The sequence below is a fragment of the Cynocephalus volans genome, chromosome 12 (genome assembly GCF_027409185.1).
Source record: "Cynocephalus volans isolate mCynVol1 chromosome 12, mCynVol1.pri, whole genome shotgun sequence".
Lineage (NCBI taxonomy): Eukaryota > Metazoa > Chordata > Mammalia > Dermoptera > Cynocephalidae > Cynocephalus > Cynocephalus volans.
This window is the reverse complement of record NC_084471.1, coordinates 23,646,091-23,666,138: the sequence shown is the minus strand read 5'-3', so window position 1 is coordinate 23,666,138 and position 20,048 is coordinate 23,646,091. Positions and strand designations below refer to the sequence as shown.

The following is a 20,048-nucleotide window of genomic DNA, read 5'->3' as shown; positions in this document are numbered from 1 at the left end:
TTGCAAAGGATGTAATGTTTATTTTTATTTATTTATTTATTTGACCTTGGTGTTAGCACTGCACTGTCCCAGGTGAGCTAACTGGCCAGCCCAGGATCTAATTTCTAGATTGTTGTATATTGTGATTGTGCTTCATCAAAACGTTGGAGTTTATCAGTTGAAATTAACATGTTCCTATACATCTCTGTGACAACTGTCTTCTTAATTGTAATTCTGTGATAGATAAGGCATGGGGTCTTGCTGTTAACATCTTGCCTGGAAGAAATAAAGCACAACCCTCTTGAGTATTTTTTTACCATACTTCTTTTTGCTTTGCTCTTAAAGGACTTTCTCTCACTCAAATTGCATCCCCTTACCCTTTTCCAAGTTTTTTTTTTTTTTTTTTTTTTTTACTACCCAGGGAAAATACTGTATAATAAGACTGGTATGGCTAAGGGAAATGCTTTTTTTTAGTCAAAAGTGAGTGGTAAAAAATTGTGAAGAAAAAAGCGGTTAAGGAAAATCTTTAGGATATAGATTTGTTCTCAGGCAAATCAATTTTAGGAAAGAGTACACATGAAGTTGAGCTCAGCCAAATCAATTTTAGAAAAGAGTACACATGAAGTTGAAGATTTGGAGAGTGATAGGATTTTTAAACCTTTTGTTTTTGTGCCTTGGACCTTTTGACAATCTAGTGAAGCCTATGGATCACTTCTTGGAGTAATGTTTTAGAATCAGTTTGTCCATTTCTACAAAAAGCCTCCTGGGGATTCTGGTTTGATTACATTAAGCCTATAGAGTGATGGGGAGAATTGACATCTTAACAATATCAGGTCTTCTAGTTCATGATCACAGTATATCTTTCCATTTATTTAGGTTTTCTTTAGTTTCTCCCAGCAGTTTTTTGTTGTTTTCATTGTATAGATCTTGTATATGTTGTTAAATTTATCTATAGGTATTTCATGTTCTCTAATGGTATTTTTAAAATTTCAGTATTCACTTGCCTGTTTCTAGTACATAGAAATACAGTTTAAAGAAATGTATTGTTCTTGTATTCTCCCTTCTTATTAAAACTCATGCATTAGTTCCAGTAGCTTTTCTGTACATTTGTTCTGATCTTCTATATATGTGATGATGTCATTTGGGAATAAAGAGTTTTACTTCCCCATTTCCGATTTGAATGCCTCTTATTTTGTTCCTTGGTTTATTGTTTTGGCTAGAACCTCCATTGGAATATGGAATTAAAGTGGTAAAAGTGGATGTTCTTACCTTGTTTCCAAACTTAAGGAGGAAAAGATCAGTATTTTATATGATATTTGCTGTAGATATTCAAAGATGTCATTTATCGAGTTGAGGAAATTTCTTTTTGTTTGTAGTTCGCTGAGAGTTTTTATTGTGAATGGTATTGAATTTTATCAAAATTTTTTCTTTGCCTCTATTGACATTATCATAGGATTTTATTATTATTTTTTCACTATTCCATTAATATTGGTGAATTACATGGATTTTTTTTCAAATGTTAAATGCACCTTGCATTCCTGAGTTGAACCCCACTTGGTTGTAGGATTGGATGTGATGTGCTAATATCTTGTTAATATCCCTACGTGTTGATGAGGGTTATTGGTATGTAGTTTTCTTGTTATGGCATTTTTTGGTGTTGGCTTCAGAGTAATGCTGACTATATTACATGAAATGGAAAGTATTCTATCCTTTTCTGTTTTCTAAAAGAGTTTGTATGAACTTGGTATTATTTTTACCTTAAATGTTTGATGATATAATGCCTTATTCATGTAGAATCTGTAGGATTTATATAGGATTAGAATCTGTAGAATTTCCTCTGTTTTATTTTAAAATTTTTTTGGTGGCTGGCCAGTATGGGGATCCCAACCCTTGACCTTCATGTTATAACACCGTACTCTAACTGAGCTAGCAGGCCAGTACTTTATTTTATTTATTTATTTATTTTAAGACTACACGATAATATATTGAGCGCCTCCCCTCCCTGCCCTTGCAGTCTCTTGGTTACTTCTTCTGCTTATAGATCTTGTGGCTGCGGGCAGGGGCGCAGTGTACTGCTCGATGAGCCCCATAAGGTTGTTGTAACTGTCTTCCTCTTACTGCAAGAACACAGCCGGCAGATCCAGCTCCTCGTATAGCGCTTTCAGCCAGGCCACCTTCTTGGCCTCCTTCCGCCTGTAATTCTCCTGCAGGATCTGGTATTCTTCCACACTGGCCCGTTGCAGACACTGAGCCACCAACGAGCTGTTTGTTGTCCAGTATGTCAGTACCAATCTTGCCAGTCACATTGGGATTCCCAAAGAGGTCAAGGTAATCATACTGAACCTGAAAGAACTCTATCTCCAGCAGGATCTTCTTGCCATTGGCATGTTCCTTCTCCCCATCAATGCCTGCTATACATATGGCAGCAGCTACAGGAAGGTAGAAGGAGTAGAAAACTGCCTTGTACTTGATGATAGATTTGTACTTCTTTTCACTGAATTTGCCAAGATCCACATTGCCCTGAGAGGTTGTGATGAGGTCCAGGGTCTTCCTGATCTCAGTCTGATATGAACTCTGTGGTAAGAATTTATTCAGGTTCAGGTAATAGGGCTGCGGGTGGATACATGCTTCCAGAAGCATAGCATTGTAGATGGCATCCAAACCTGTTTCTGGCTTCTGTACCAGCAGATCTTCCCCCGATGGGTGAGGGATGAATCCACGTTGTTGGACACCAGGAAGAAAAGTTGCAGCAGTTCCACATACCAGGGCCTGCTGGAGACTATCAGCATCCTGTTTCCTTAGCTCCACCAGCTCACGGAATGCTATCAGCACTGTCAAATCCCACTGGTACTTACCTCCAATGGCATTGTACTCCAGGACCTCCTTGAGCTGGGTAGTGGCATCTCCTGTCTCCAGGTGCCCCATCTCGTCTTCAGTTAGCACCTTGACAATCTGGGAGAACTGCTAGAGAAAATCCTGCTTTTCTTGGATATAAGCATCTGATTTTTGGTCGCCATTCATTATGAGAGAGGAGCAAAGTGCTCTGTTCCTGGATGCAGGTTCCTACTCAGTCCCAGCCCTTTATTTTTGTTTTGTTTGTTTGTTTGTTTTAACCAACTTTATTCAGCTATAATTTACATACAATAAGATAAACACATTTTAACTGTATAATTCAGTGATTCCAACAAATATTTTTGGCAGTGGAGTCACTTCCCCATCAAGATACGGAACATTTCCCTCAGCTGAGAAAGTTCCATTATGCCCTATTACAGTCAGAAAAACCCCAGTGTTTAAGCCAGGCAAACACTGATTTGATCCAATTTATAGCAATATAGATTAGTTTTGCCTGTTATAGAACTTATATAAATGCAATTATGCAGGATACACTCTTTGTGACTATCTTTTTCTAAGCATAATTTTCTTTTGGGATTCATTTATGTTATTGCTTGTACCAGCGGTTTGTTTCTTTTTTATTGCTTAGTAGCATTCAACTGTATGAATATATCACAATTTTTTTATCCATTCACTTGTTGATGGACATTTTAATTTTGTCCACTTTGGGGCTATCATAAATAAAATTGCAGCCGTTTACTTTTGATATTGTTCATCTGTGTCTTCCTTTTTTAATTTTCTTGATCAATACAGCTAAAGTTTTACTGATTTTATTGGTGTTTTCAAAAAAGCTTTTGGCTTCATTTTTTTTTTCTTTCTCTATTAAGTAAGAGTATTAAATTACATTCAGTCTGTTTCATTTTCTCCTCTTTATTTCCTTTTGTCTACTTATTTTGAGTTTTTTTTTCTTCCCTAAGGTAGAAGCCTAGACCATTGATTCCGTTGATGTTGGACTTTTTTCCCCTAATATAACCATTTAAAGCTATAAATTTCCTTATAAGTACTGCTTTAACCACATCCCACAAATTTTTCTCTTTCATTGACTTCAAAATATTTTAAAATTTTCTTTGTGATTTCATTTTTGGCCCTTGGATAATTTAAAAGTGTTATTTAATTTCCAAATATTTGCTGTTTTTCTAGATATTTACCTATTACTGATTTCTAGTTTAAATTTTGTTATGGTCAAAGGACATATTTTAGAGTATTTCAGTAGTTTTAAATATTTTGAAACTTGTTTTGTAGCCCAGCATTTTGTCTGTCTTAGTGAACATTCCATGCACACATGAAAACAATTGGCTGTTGTTGAGTGAAGTGTTTTAGGTCAGCTTATTTGTGTTGTTGAGATGTTCTGTATCCCTCCTGATTTTCTCTCTACTTTGTCTGTTACCAAGAGAGAGTACTCTTGAAATCTCTAAGTTTAGTTGTGGATTTGTCTGTTTCTTCTTCACTTCTGTCAGTTTTTTGCTGCATTTATTCTGAAGCTTTCTTATGGGTGTGTGCACATTTAGGATTATTGTCTTCTTGATGAGTTGACAATTTTATCATTATGAAATATCCTCTTTGTCTTGAAGCCTGTTTTGTCTGTTATTGATATGGCCGCTCTAGCTTGATATACTTTCACATTCTTTTACTTGTGTATTTGTTTTGTTTTGTTTTCTTTTTGGTGGCTGGCTGGTAACAGAGATTGAATCCTGGACTTTGGTGTTATTAACATCACACTCTAACCAACTGAGCAAACCAGCTAGCCTTATGTTTTTAAAGTGGGTTTCTTGTAAGCAACATATAGTTAGGTCTTGCTTTTTTATCCAGTTCGACAATCTCTGCCTTTTAATTGTAATTTTAAATCATTTGTACTCAATGTAATTATCAATATGGTTGGATTTAAGTCAAAAATCTTAATCTTGCTATTTATTTCCTATTTGCCACATTTGTTCTCTGTGCCTTCTTCTTTTTCTTGCTTCTTTTTGTATTTATTCAGATGATGTTAGGGTTTCGTTTTTTCTCTACTATTGGCTTTTTGGTTATATCTCTTTATTATTTTAGTTGTTATTCCAAGGTTTGCAATATATATCTTTAATTTCTACAGTCTGCCTTCAAACGATGTTATACTACATCATGTATAATGAAAGAATCTTTCAAAAATATACTTCCAGTTTCCCCTCCTGTCCTTTGTTTTGTCATATTTCTTAGATATACATATATTATAAACACAATACATTTTTTATTATTTTTGCTTTAGATGATCAGCTATCTTTTAAAGGTATTATGAGAAGTCTTTTTATATACCCATGTCATTCCTGTTTCCAATATCCTCCATTTCTTTTGTAGATTCAGATTTCCATCTGGTGTCTTTTTCCTTCTGCTTGAAGGGCTTCCTTTATATTTCTTATAGTGATTATCTGTTGGCAACAAATTCTGTCAGATTTTATTTTTTCTGAATAAATCTTTATTTCACATTGATTTGTGGAAGTCTTTTTCCTCTAATCTATAAAATATTCTCGGTTGACAATTTCTGTTAGCACTTTAAAGACCTCATCGAATTGTTCTCTGGCATGTGTAGTTTCTGATGTGAAGTCTGGTAAATTCTTATTTTGTTCCTCTGTATAATTTCCCTGTTTTCTATGGCCTCTTTTAAGATTTTTCTTTTAATAACTGATTTTCTGCTGTTTGGTATATCTAGGCATGGTTTTCTTTGTCTTTATTTTGCTTGTGGTTCATTGAATTCCTTGGAGTTTTGTATAGTTTTCATGAAATTTGGAAAATTTTTGGTCATTGTTTTTTCAAATATTTTGTATCTCTTCTCTCCCTCATTTTGGAGATCTATTTACATATTTTAGACCTGTGATATTGTTCCACAGGTCATTGAGACTTTGTTCATTTTTTCTCCCAGCCTTTTACTCTGTCTTCAAGTTTCAGTAATCTTTTTCTTTTTTAACCCCGTGCACTGTCATATCTGTTCATTGCATCTCCTTAATTTATTTGAGGTATTTTATTTTTCATTTCTTGAATTTTCTTTTGGGTCTTTTTTAGATTTTATTTTCCTTCATTCTGTTCTTGCCTTCCTTTAACTACTTGGACATATGATAGCTTTTTAATGTCTTTGTATGCTAATTCTCTAATTTATCATTTTGGAGTCTGTTTTTATTGACCGATTTTTCACTTGATTGTAAGCCACATTTTCTTGCTTCTTAGCATGTGTGTGTGTGTGTGTGTGTGTGTGTGTGTGTGTGTGTGTTTTCTTTTCATGAGTATTTAGTTTTGTTCTGGTAAGCAGTTTAGTAATTTATCATTAGTTTGGTCATTTGAGGATTGCTTTTAGTTTGTCAGAGCAGGTTTAGATTAGCTTTTACTCTGAAGATGGTTTGGTCCTTCTAACGTTTCTGCTGAATGTCTTAGGGATCAATGAGGACTCTCCACTCTGGCTGATGAAATATTGAATGATTTGTAGCCCTGCAAGAACTCTGAAACTCCTCAGCTCATAGCTGTCCAGTTGGTACTTGCCTGATCTGGTGGAGTTTCACACTGCGTATGTGCATCTTAGTATTGAGCAAAGCAAAAAGAGAACCCATGTACTATTTTTTCAGCGTAGCTCCTTTCACTGAGGAATTCTATCCCAGAACTTCCAGCCACCTCAGCATCCCTGAATTCCAAAATTTGTCCCCTCAGTTCTTCAACTCAACTAGATGGCCACTTGGAACTCTGCTCTTTGCTCTGTGATTTGGAATGTGCCTTTAGGCAGAAACTGGGGCAGTTCTAGGGTTTACCTTGTTAGTTTTCTTTCTCAATGGGATCACAGGCCCTTGCTGCATAGTCAATGTCTGAAAACATTTGTTTCATATATTTTGTCCAGTTTTCTAGTTTTTAAAGTAAGAGGATAAATTCAGTCTTTGTTCTTCCGTTATGACCTGAAGTTAGAGTCATATTTTTAAATGCATAAAATAAAATATATAGAAAGGAAAGCAATGATTTTGAAATAATTTAAATAACATTTTCATGACTATGATATGGTGGTATATGTGCTTAATGCATTAAATTACAAAATCTAGTGTGGTGTCTAATAATACCTCTAATTCTCTCTGAATTCTAGTATATAGCATTAGCGACTTTCAGGTTTTATGTTGTTTTTAGTGTGAAGTAAGGTTCAGATCTTGTATATTACTCTAAGTCTTAAAGGATCCATGTTACATAGTTGAGCAAGGTTCATTCTTCTTGTCAGTGTCATCTGTGAATATGTCTTCTGCTGGTCTGTGAGAACTGAAATTGAAAGGGGCAGTTTGGTTTCTAGACTTAAATTTGTACTCAAGTGTATTGGATTCTCTAAGGACAAAATCAACATGGTATAACTTTTATCTATATAGGATTGTTTTGCTCATTATTTGAGGGATATTAAGCTTTTCAAACTAAATTATGAATAAGTGCTTATACAAGTAAAAATGATCAGTTCTTCCCTGTCCTCCTGTGTTTCTATTTCTAGGTAACTATAACTACCCAATATTGCAGCCATGGAGTCCATGCTTAATAAATTGAAGAGTACTGTTACAAAAGTAACAGCTGATGTCACTAGTGCTGTAATGGGAAATCCTGTCACTAGAGAATTCGATGTTGGTCGACACATTGCCAGTGGTGGCAGTGGGCTAGCTTGGAAGATTTTTAATGGCACAAAAAAATCAACAAAACAGGTGAGTTTATATTTAGTGTCCAGTTGAAAAAAACATATGTGCTAAGTAGCATAAAGTGCATATTTGCATTTTTATGTTAGGAAATGCCAAAAGTTCTTTAATGGATTCTTAAGTTCTCATTTCATCTTATGAAATCATACAAAAACAAATGCTTTTAAATATGCCCTGAATCTCCAATCTCCTGGTTACAGATATACTGTTTGACATATCATATCATCTTGCAATCTAATTTTGCCTGCATAATAAAATAAAGGTCAGTTGAGCAAATTAATCTATTAAATTGTAATATTTAGCAAAGCATATGTTTGGGGACAAAAAATGTCATGTTTCTTAAATATTCTTATCGTATTTGTTAGTAAGTTATTGGCAGAATGTTCAGTTAAATTTTTCCAACATTAAGTGTGTCTTATTTAGTGCATTCTTATTTCTTCTTTTATTCTATAACTGTATAGAAAATAGACTTCTATAATATTTTTCGTGTTTAACCTGATGGTTTTTATCATCAGAAGGAGATGAATTTGTGGTATATATGTAGTAGTGTGTTTCGGGATATATTTATTTTATAGTTATGTTAAAACTAACTGTTCTTTTAGAAGGGTAGTTTGAATAAGTTGCAATTTTTTTTTTTTAATTTGGCTTAAGATACCAGCAGATGGTTGTTAGAAATATGATTAGTGTTAAATTTTACTAGCAGCTTTCTGTTGAAATTGTGAAAGAATAAAAAATGTCCAGGTTTACAATCTTTGTAGAAACATGTTCTTTAAAAAAAACACATACAAATGCTTTTTCCAAAAGTACTTTTACTTCCCTACTAGTGAAATATGGATTGTAAGATGTAAGGGATTTATTATACATACTTCCCAGGGACTACCACAGTCATACAATTGTGGGCATGCATTATTTGTTACTTTTCCCGAAGTCACCTTATTTCTCTGGTAAGTATATTGAGGACCGAATTGGCTTTGGCTTTGGTTATCCTTTTTATTAAATAGGAATCTTGGTCCTGTTACAGATTGCTGGTATGTAGTTTGTACCTGACCTATAAATCTTGTTTGAATTGCCATTTTGAAGCCTTTATTTAGATCCAAAGTTGATCTGCATCTTAAATGCTGATTTATTTAAGTCATTTTTGAATATTGTTTTCTCTTTCACTTCACCAAGAGCTCATCCAAAGAGTAAGTGGTTTCTTGAGTACTAACTGCTTAAAAAACCATTAATGAGGTTATGAAGTTATGTAAATAACCAGCCTTCTCCAATACTAGCACAAAATGCTTCTACAATCAACTATATAAGGGGAAAACAACACTTACCAAATTATGCATTTTTATTGTGGATATGGTAATATGATGGTGTCTCTGTGCTTAACCAAAAGGGTTCCAGGTATTTGTATTGATATCAGTAGTTCATATGCTGAAATCCTCTGATAATGTTGGAGCTTCTGTTGCTGCTCATAGAACATGAGAACTAGGCACAAATGATAGAGCCCTATTCTCAACTGCTGACTGACAAAACTGGGTTCTCTTAGGAAACTTTAAAACATTTTATTTTTTCCCCAAATTTATTGCTTTGGGGGGAAAGGTGGTTTTGGAATATACCAGTGCTTTCGGTAAATATGATTTTGAATTTTCTCTCTTTGCCTCTTTAAAATTGCAGGGGTCAGGGCCGGCCCGTGGCTCACTCGGTAGAGTGTGGTGCTGATAACACCAAGGCCCCGGGTTTAGACCCTATATAGGGATGGCCAGTTAGCTCACTGGCTGAGCGTGGTGCTGACAACACCAAGCCAAGGGTTGAGATCCCCTTACCGGTCATCTTTAAAAAAAAAAAAAAAAAAATTGCAGGGGTCAGAACTGAGTATCCTGTCTTTACTACTGATTAATTCCTTAAGGAATAGCTAAAGTCTCTAATCACCTTGACATTAAAGCCTCATTTTAATTTCTCCATTGATTAAAAAGTTTTAATTCTTTTTCAATTGCTTCATTTTTATTAAAAGAGAATCAAACAAAATAGATAATCTAGAGATGTGCTATCCATTATGGTAGGCACATCTATTTCAATTAATTAAAATTAAATAAAATTAAATTTAGTTCTTTAGTTGCACTAGGCACATTTCAAGTGCTCCATAGCCTCATGTGGCCAGCGCTATAATATTGGAGAATGCAGATATAGAACTTTCTATCATTACAGAAAGTTCTATTGGAGAGTATTGATCTAGAGATACTGGAAGATAAATAATGAAAAAGGATACTGTTCTTAGTCCCTTTTTTTTCTGTAAAGGGGCATTAAGACTGAGGGCATCTTTCTTACCCTCTCAGCCTTTCTTGATCTAGTGTACTGTGTACTCGATTGCAGTTATATTTTATAGTAGCATATATGATCTTTAAATTTGATATTGACTTTGAAGTAAGCAGTGAGTTAGGGACTTTGGGATGGGGGATTTTCATACCAGTTTTAATAGCTAAAGACATGAAAGTGATTTCTTTTGCTACATGATAGTAAAATGTCATGGCATTCAAGCCATTCTATTTAAAATTTTCTTCTTGTTTTCTTTTTTCTTTTTTTTTCTCTATGGTTTACAGGTTTATTCATTACAAGACAGGATCACAGTTTATTAACAAAGAAGAGCAAAAAATAAAACCAAGTTAGCTTTGATGCAAAAGATGAGATACAGTAACACAATAAAGCACCAGAAAGTTTTCATTTAGGTTAATTGTCACTTTATACACTGATTTTGGACTCAGATGCCCAGTAGTTAATTAGGGAGTTAAATGACAGTGCCAGTATTTCTTCTGATTAGATATTTTAAATGAAGGACTTTGATGTTTTAACATATGCTGATTTTCAGCCAATCATTAGCAATCTTTCACAAGTGAACATATGTCATTATCCTTAAAGGTATTATGCACTGCATAAAATTAGAGCAGTGTGAGAGTGCTCTGGGAGAACACAAAGAAAGTCTTGTTTTCTTTTTCCACAAACACTTCACTATTTTTTTCATGATTTTCAGAAAAGTACCGTAATGTAATATTGCTTGACAAAAAAAGCCAAAAACCCAACAATATTTTTGAGTTAAAAGAATCTTTATATAAGTCGGTTTCAAGGTTTACATACCCTTTTAAAAGTTATTTGTATTTTTTTTAGGATTATTTCAAGTTCACATTAGTACATGGTGAATTATAATTTTCAGATTGTGTACAGTTTTTGACTTTTTTAACCTAAAGGTTTGAAGGCCCCTGAGAAAGGCAGTAATAGTAGCACCTACGGAGCAGATGAAAAAAAGTAAATATTTATGAAACTTGGGATGCAGCAAGATAAAGAATTAGTGAATAAAATTTACTTGTGTACCTGGTAACTTCTGGTACCTGATTAGACACACATCTCTTAGTATTCTGGCTTTATGCTTCCAGAACCCAATTTCTATTGATTTTTACTGTTTTTGAAGCACATTTGTTCAAGAAATACTTCACAGTGAATAATTTATGAAAGTGGAATAAAGAATTGTCAAGAATCTTCAAAGCAGGTGTACAGTTGGGTTTTTGCAGTTAAATAAAGTTCTTAGTCTAGTTTGTATACAGAATAAGACAATAAGATTTTAAAAAGCTATTATTTGGATACACTTAACCAGATATAAAGTTTGTAAACATGTAGAAGTTTATAGATCTTTATTTATAGCTTACTGGCATATGAAGCTACTACTTAGGTTAATGTACTAATGGTATGAGCCATTAGTGCACTTGTAAAGTTGTTTAGTTTACTTTTTGAGTGTTCATTTATCTTTTTGTTTTTTTTGGTAGCTGTCCAGTAAGAAGGGTTGAACCCTGGACCTTGGTGTTATCAATATCACACTCTTACCAGCTGAGCTAACTGGCCAGCCTTTGAGTGTTCATTTAGAAGCAGCTCTTAGTTCCTAAGTATTATTCTTGCTGGAGTCTCAGTAGAGATGCTAAAGACATTTCCAGGTGATATTTAGAGAAAAAAATTGTGTTGTCTATTTAATTTTTAAATCATAAACATTTTTTTTAAACTTTTTTTTTTCTTTTTTAAAAGATGAGTGGTAAGGGGATCTTAACCCTTGACTTGGTGTTGTCAGCACCATGCTCTCCCAAGTGAGCTTACCAGCCATCCCTGTATAGGGATCCGAACCCGTGGCCTTGGTGTTATCAGCACCACACACTCCCAAGTGAGCCACGGGCTGGCCCTAAAATCATAAACATTTTTAAGAACTTATGTACAACATGGAATAGTGCACAAATCAGGAGAGTATAGCTTGATGAATGTTCACAGTGCATACCCTCATGTAGCCAGCATCCACATCAAGAAATAAAACATTACTGATACTCATGTCCTTTCCTAGTTATTACCCTATCCCCCTTCTCTCCATTGGTAACCACTATCCTGTCCTTTAACACCTTAGAGTAATTTCATCTGTTTTTGAACTTTATTTAAATGGAATCATGGTATATACTTGTGTTTGGCTCCTTTTCCTTAACAGTATATCAGTTTTTCTTTCCATTGATTATATATCAATGGAAAGAAAAGTCCTGCTTTGAAATTCTTGTATGTAGCATTGGCTTACATGACACATTATATAGATATGGAATTGCTAGGTTGTAGTGTGTGTGCTTGTACAGAGCCAAACAGTTTTTCCAAAGTAGTTGTACCAATCGTACACTTCCATCAGCAATTACAGTTTCTTCACGTTCCTGCCAACCTTGTTATAGTTAGTCTTTCTAATTTTAGACATTCTGAGCTGAGGATCAGTTTAATTATTAAAAGTTCAGTGAAGTACTTCCCACTCCCTCCTGAACTTTTAAAATGTCTGATAGGTAATTGCAGGTACAGAATTTATATTGTTGTGTTTCTGTTATAGCTTTGTAACTGACGTAGTCTTTATAGACTTTTGTGTTTAGACCTAGAATGGTTATAGGCACGCTTTTCATACATTCAAGGGGTCTTCAAAAAATTCATGGAAGGATTCACATCATCTTTCAATTCAGTTTTTCCAAGAACTTTTTGAATTGCTCTCATATTAAGTTCTTTTTTTAGGAATATTTGAGAGGTATTTCTGAGAAAAATGCCATTGATTGGATTTGATAGGCTTTTCTAACGTTTTAATTATACTTTATTTAAACAAGTCATTAAAGATGGTAATTTTTTTGGCCAAACTATATATGTAATGAGTGAGAAATGTTTGCTACATAAATACATACACAGATACGTATATACAAATATATATAGTATATCCTTTAAAAATTGGAATACTCTCACCTTATCTGTTAGTTATGAATATTATGACTGTTAAGGCTGCTAATTTGTTTAAATAGTTTGTAATAAAAGAACTACATAAATATAGTTCTGTCTCACCTATATATCTAACTTTTATTTCCTTTCAAGTAAAAGAATAATTCTCCAATTTGAAATTCTTTCAGCTGTTCTATATCAAGCTAAAGTATTTATTTTGGGAAAAGATCTTTAAAAAAATATGTATGTGTGTATATGTATGTTTATATATATATAATTTTGCCTGGTCTTTGGCTATTTTAGCATTTACGTATTATTATTAAGCATTTCTATTTATCTTGAAACAAGATTCCACATTGCCAGGTTACTACTCTACTAGATGGGTTTAACTTAACATTTATTAATAGTCTTCTAGTGTCCCACATTTATTCTTGATCTTTTACATCTGCTTTTGCAGTAGACCTTTCCTTTTTTTTTTTTTCCTGTTTTTTACATTTTTTCCCACTTTTATTATGAAAAATTTTAAACATACAGGAAACTGGAAAGCATAAAGAACACTCAAAAATTAAATTTTATAAAAACATTTTGCTATGTTAGCTTTATTCTTTCTATTTTTGTTTGTTTGTTTTTCAGATAGGGAGGTTTTGGTGTTAATTTGGCTGAAAAGGCATATTTGTTGGCCTGGTTTCTTCACCTTGACTGCTTCAGGAGTTTCATAATACCTCCAGTTACTTTCTGTGAGGACAATAAAGATTGACTGATTTTTAAAAAATTGTCATATAGTAACCATTTAATTGTTCATATTTTGTCCACTCTACCAAATATAGGATTGGACATAGTCCCTGTCTCTTCTTTTTTGGGGGGGCTTGCTGCTATAGGACTGGAACCCTGAATCTTGGTGTTATCAGCACCATGGTCTAAGCAACTGAGCTAATTGACCACCTGGACAAAGTCCCTTTCTTACAACAAAATCTGCATTGTGTTATTCACATGCCCAGTATTCATGGTTGAGGCTTGCTAATATTTTGTAGACAAAGGCATTATTAAAGTATAATAAATAATGAAGTTATAATTAAACATTTTAAAATAAAAGAAAACATTGTACAAAGCTGAATATGCTAATCAAGTCATTTAGATCAAAAATGATCATAGACTATCTCTGATAATTTTAAGAAGTATGTTGTTACCTTTCAGTGTTCTTAAAAAACAACTTATTTTTAGCTTAATGTAAACAGAATCTCAGATTTTGTTTTATCATTTTGAAGAAAGAGTAATATCCCCAAATCAGATGAAAAATGAAGAGTATGATGCTTGCAGTCACCATTGACCAGTTATAAAGGGTCCACAGAATAGAGATTACAGAGAACATCTGTGTTTCAAAAAACGTCTCTGGTAGCTCTGAGGGATAGGTTAGTGGAGGTTGTGATTGCTATTAGGGAATCCTAAACGTTATCTTACATAACTAAGACTTTATTACTCAAACTATATTGTTTTCAACAGAGTTCAATTTTGGAGTAACCGAAGTAACTATTAAAAATTATAAATTAGTTTAAAATTACAAGTTAATTATAAATTATACACAAGTATTACAGCTTTAGAATAATTTCTTTGCCTTTTTTGTTTAATGTTAGGTTATTGAGAAAAAATACTTTTTTAGTGGGCAACTTTCTTTGCCAATGTATTTTAAAGAGTATGCAATGAAAAAATAAACAATAGAACGTCAAATATTGCTTATATTTTGTTCTAATAATTTTTGTATTAAAATAAAACCCTCAAATTTTAACTTAGAGTTAACAGTTGTTGAATCTTTAAGTGGAAGATATACTGAATGATTGCACTATTTCATCTTTTCTGATGAAAATTTTTATAGTGAAAAATTGAAAAACATTTTGGTTCAAGGTGATAATAAAGAGCTTTCATTAATTGCATATCTTTATTGTTGACCAGTAGGCAATAAATACGTGAGTGTCTTCTAGATTTAAGATGCTACTAGATCCTGTGATGGATACAGACATATGAGACATCATTTCTTCCTTTAAGAAGTTTGTGATATACGTGAGTACTTCAAAAAGTTCATGGAAAGATGGAATTAAAAGATAATATGAATCTTTCTATGAACTGTTTGAAAACCCCTCAAGGTGACAGGACTTTTACAAAAGTGATATACGATGGCAGAGTGGGTAGCATAACAAAAGAGTAAAAGAAAAACATAAATTAAAAATTAAATTATGATATATTCTGATGAAAGGTTTTGAAATAGAAGGTAAGAGTTTTATTTTAGGAAGTCAGTATAAGGCCTGAAGTGTTAAGAGCACAACTTTATCGAAGGTGGTTAATTTTAATTAACTGATAGAGAAAATATATACATAAATATATGGTTTTTTTGTGGCTGGCTGGTAAGGCAATCAAAACCCTTGACCTTGGTGTAACCAGCACCATGCTCTTAACAAGAGAAAATATTTTTAAGGTAGTCGATAACCTATTCTGACCTGTGTAGGAATCAGTCATCTTTGACCTAAAACAACAGATAAAAACTCTGAGAAAGAGTTTTGTGTTGTTTCTTTTTCTTTATGAACTATCCTTAAGAGTAGTGAAATTGTAAGAGCTCAATAGCCATTTCATGTGATCTTTTTCTTTTTTAAGGCTTAAAACAACTTGAAAAAAAAAACACATTTAAATTAGATGCATTTGTAAAATGTGTTATAGCAGAATACTTGCTAAAATAAGGTTGTGCACATGAATGGTGAGATAGGAACTTGAAGTTCTAGGTCATTTGTTTTTAGTTCAAATTAATATTACATAAAACTCTTACCTCCTGATTGTCCGGTGTCTCATAATGATCAAAAGGGCTAAGATTATGTGTTTATATATGAGAGTTATTTAAAGCTGTCACTAAACTTAAGTGAATCCTTTCCTGAAGGTATGTTTCATTTTACATGGGTGAAGGTATGTTTCATTTTACATGGGTGCTCCATATTTGCCCTGTGTTATTTCTGGAGAGACAGAATGGTGTATTGGCTAAGAACAAGGCCTTAGAATTAGACTACCTAGGTTTGAATCCTGACTCTTCATCTTACCTTTTGTGAGATCTTAGGTAAAACATTTATCCTCTCCACATCTCCTCATCTGTGAAGTGAGGATAATAGTAACTTGTCTCACAGGCTTACTGTGAGGAATGGAATAATCTCTGAAAAGTATTTAGCGCAATGCTTGGCACTTAGTAACTATGCAAATATTTTCTACTGTTATTTCTATAAATAGTTAATTTGGGAACTTCTTTATTTGTAAACCTGAAACTTTAGCTTTAGAGTGTATTATAATTTCATTTTTTATCTCATCTCTTTTATGGCTGTGGTCTGAAAATAACAATGACCAAGGTTTGAGTTCAAAATCAACCTAATAAGTGGCAAGAACGAGATTCCATTTTAGGTTTGTGTGTCTCTAGAAACTGGACTCTTAACCATGTTTATACTCTTACATGCTGTGTGTTTGTCTCTGTGTGATACAGGAGTGGTACTAAGTTTATATCACATCATTTTGTTTAGCATAACATATTAATGTTCTTTATGAAGTTGATAGGATGTTGAGTCTGTACCTGTATCTTTCATAGATACTTCTTGACATCGGTCTTGAATGTGCAGATCATTGGTCAGATGTGTGTTATTGAATAGATGTGTGTCAGCAGAAAACTGTCACCAGTAATAGAAAAACAACAAAGAACAGGTCTTGGGGTTAGTCAGTGGTGTAACAGTGATAGCTAACATTTGCTGAATGTTTATAGTATGTCAGGTATTGTGGTGAGTTTTTTTTTTTACATTGCTGTGTCATTTACTCTTCAGTGATCCTATGAGGTATTTACACTATTATTTATGCCCATTTTTTTGCTGGGAAAATTTGCCCAAAGATGGTTGGTTTGTTGTAGGGAAATTGACTCAAACTCTGTTCTGATCTAATGCCAGTGTCTTGAGTGCTGTGTAAATACATCCTCTGTTATAGTAAATGCTGCCTTATTCACAAATGCTTAGGGAATGGAGTGTTTGAGTTGAGTTACTAAGTAGTTCCTTTATGTTATCACTTTTCAGAGACTCAATCCTCCAAAATCCTTAACTCATTTATATATGTTTAAGTAGCCTCCAACTTATAACAAGTTATGTTGAAGAAATTTTTTGGCTTGGAATTTTGCAGCGAATCTCTATGAGATGATTAGGTTGCAAGGATAATTTGTGAAAATAGTAATCCTAATGTAGCAAAAATGAAAAAACAGAGGAAAATAATTAGAAGAGAAAAACAATAAAATGGGAAGATACTGTCTTGAATATTGATAGTTGAGTAGGTTTACTTAGAGGCTTTTGAAAGAGACTTCTATAGAAATTCTGAGTCATTCAAAATCTTTCAAAGAATTTTAGTATTCTTTGCTAATTTTTCTTCCAGCTTTATTTATTTATTTTTTTTTTTGGATTAGACATATCGCCTATCAATAGGACTATTTTTTGACTAGTTTATTAATATGGGGTAATTAGATAAAAACTTTTTCCCTTGGGTAACAGAGAGAATGAAAGAAAAAAGATGGTAAAGAGGATGTGTGCTTGTAATGATGGTATAAAATAAGCTGTGGATGATTTCAAAGAGAGGTGATGGGAGAGCAGCTTCCTGTACTAGTAACCATTCACAGTTATCGCCCATAACAGGACGGCACTTAATAACTATGCAGATGGCTTAGATATATACTCTTAGTTGTATGCCACCTAACAGGGTGGTATGAGAGTATAGATTATTCATATGTAAAAGGTACTTACAAGTTAGGTTTTTGTATGAACAAGCACTCCCTGAAACGTGTAATTTTCCTTTTAAAAAGCATTTCAAGATTTTGTAGTATACTCCAGGGTTGTTACCATGAATAGCATTTTGAATTTTTAAACATTTTAGCTTTTGTTTGGATTCTTGTTAAATAAGGATTACCTTGTAGGGGACAATACATTACTCCCAGTTTATGTGTACCTCTGATACCAGAATTCAAGTGGAGATTTCCCTATATTTTCTTTAGATGAGGACTCTGAGTCTCATACCTTTAAAAATATTTAGATTTACTAATCATTAGGAAGCCACCTTTTCGCTATCAGAAAAGTATTACAATGGTGCTAAAGTTTCCATGGCATTTGTTTTTATTTATTTCTATTTGTAGACTGTTGTGACACTCAAATATAATTTTATTACCTTTATATATTTCTTGACTAACATTAGTTACACAATTCTTTTATTAGGAAGTGGCTGTTTTTGTCTTTGATAAAAAGCTGATTGACAAATATCAAAAATTTGAAAAGGATCAAATCATTGATTCTCTAAAACGAGGAGTTCAACAGTTAACTCGGCTACGACACCCTCGACTTCTTACTGTCCAGCATCCTTTAGAAGAATCCAGGTAAATTTTTATTTAAAGGAGACTTTCTGAACAAATATTTTAACTTCATATTTGAAATCTATTTTAAACATTGTCAGTGAAAATTCTTATAAACTAAATGTTAAGTTCTTGTGGATTAGTTATTTCCCTAAAATTTGTTTGCATTGTCTATATACCCGAGTATGTCTTTGTTTTAAATAATAATAAAAACTTTCTTCACATTTGCCTTAAGTCTGCATTTAGGTGAGTATACTGTACTCAGCACTGCAGTAGTCAAAATGCAAGATGCAAGAGAAGTATGGAGTGCAGTCCCTCCCTGAAAAGTAGCTGTCCTTGCTAGTTTGCTAGAATTTCTTGTCTCCTTTTCATTGATTCAGTATTTTGGGGCCAGTTTTCTGTGTGTGCTGAGTACTATTCTAGACATTTAACCTTTGACTATGACCAGCTTGTTAGCCCTCAGTTACTTTACCATTTATTTTTCTCAAGAATGAGCTTGGGAAATATTGCAGAGAATGACAAGATGGTGACATTTTTGTAATCTTAACTGAGTCCTCAAGCCTGTGGTGCTTTTAATATTCCTTTAGATACCCTAGCTTTATAAGCCTTTTCCACATTACTCATAACCCCAGATTTCTTTCTTTCTTCCCTTCCTCCTTAGCAGACTGCATTCTCCTGTCTTAATTCAGAAGATCTTAATCAAATGGTTTGCCATTTATGCTCTGTGGCCCTTAGGATTTTAAGGATAGAGAAGAGCAGGTAGGTAGAGGACACACAGCTGGCAGGATTCAAGGCTTCCCATCTCCCTTCAACCAGGATAGTTTTGCTTTTATCTATTTTATGTGTTGGATTTCTGTGAAGTTCTTACTTTGGAATCTTCAGCAATCCACTCTCTACCCTCACCCCTCAACAGGCAAGAGATCCTTTCTTTCAACCCAAAAGAAAAAAGGCAAACATTTACCATGTAAAAAACTATGCTAAGTGCTTACATTGTTCAATTCACTTAATTCTCAGAATTATGTAGGAGACTAGAAGATCAGAGACTGTATTGTTTGAAGTGGCAGAGCTGGGATTCATTCCATCCCTCTGATTCCTGAGCCCATGTTTTTTTTACTGTACCACGCTGTGCCTACCCAGAAATATGCTCATATGTCTCTTATGATAAAAATGTTTTTATTGCCCTTCTTTTCATGGATGAACCCAGAAGACTATAGTTGCTTTCTCTTATGTAACACTTACAGTTGTGAATCCAGTATCCCAAAGTGGCCTAAGTTTTTTGTTGTTGTTTGTTGTTTAGTTTTGTTTTTGCCACACTTGTCCTGTGCCTTCCTGACTCTGTTTTTGTGCTGTCTCCAATGGAGTGTTTTCTATCAGTCTCTGTAGTGTCACCAATCAGAATCTTGCCCATCCTTGTTATTTAACTTGTATCTACATGTCTTATATATTTCTTAATTGCATTTTAAGTCTCTTGAAGGGAGAAGGACCAATGTGTTATACTTTTCTCCGTCCTTGCAGCTTTTTTTATAGTGATTTAAATGTTACAGAATAAGAATTTTTTGGCAGTCACGAAGAGAGACAATTCAAAGATTACTTTAAGACATCTTATCTTAATTGTTAAGTTGTAAAAATTGTAGTAGTGTTGATAAAAATAGGGACACTTTAGGGAAAGAAAAGATAATTTCCAGTTTTTAATGAATTAATAATACCGAGAAGACACTGGATTTACCCAAAGGAAATGTACTGCAAAAAGAGTAATTCGGATGAAAGTTTGGAGTTGATGATTTATATAGGGGTGAATAACAGAGGCAGTAATGAGCTTTTCAAGATCATTAGTAAAAAGAGCAGAGTACTGAGGAAAGAACCTT

At 33.6% G+C, this 20,048-nt stretch overlaps 1 protein-coding gene and 1 pseudogene across 3 annotated transcripts in view; one reads left to right on the top strand and one right to left on the bottom strand.

Moving 5' to 3' along the window:
- Positions 1-20,048, top strand: part of SCYL2 (SCY1 like pseudokinase 2) — a 60,663-nt gene that overhangs the window by 8,300 nt on the left and 32,315 nt on the right. For 2 of the 3 annotated variants that reach the window (XM_063075749.1, XM_063075747.1), the window contains exons 2-3: positions 7,346-7,550; positions 18,050-18,207. In XM_063075749.1, the coding sequence (XP_062931819.1) occupies positions 7,374-7,550; positions 18,050-18,207 (335 nt within the window). In that variant the 5' untranslated portion in view covers positions 7,346-7,373. Of the gene's footprint in view, positions 1-7,345; positions 7,551-18,049; positions 18,208-18,847; positions 18,943-20,048 lie in introns of those variants that run through there. The other variant, XM_063075750.1, reaches the window with a different exon arrangement.
- LOC134391635 (farnesyl pyrophosphate synthase-like) lies at positions 1,950-3,036 on the bottom strand (annotated as a pseudogene).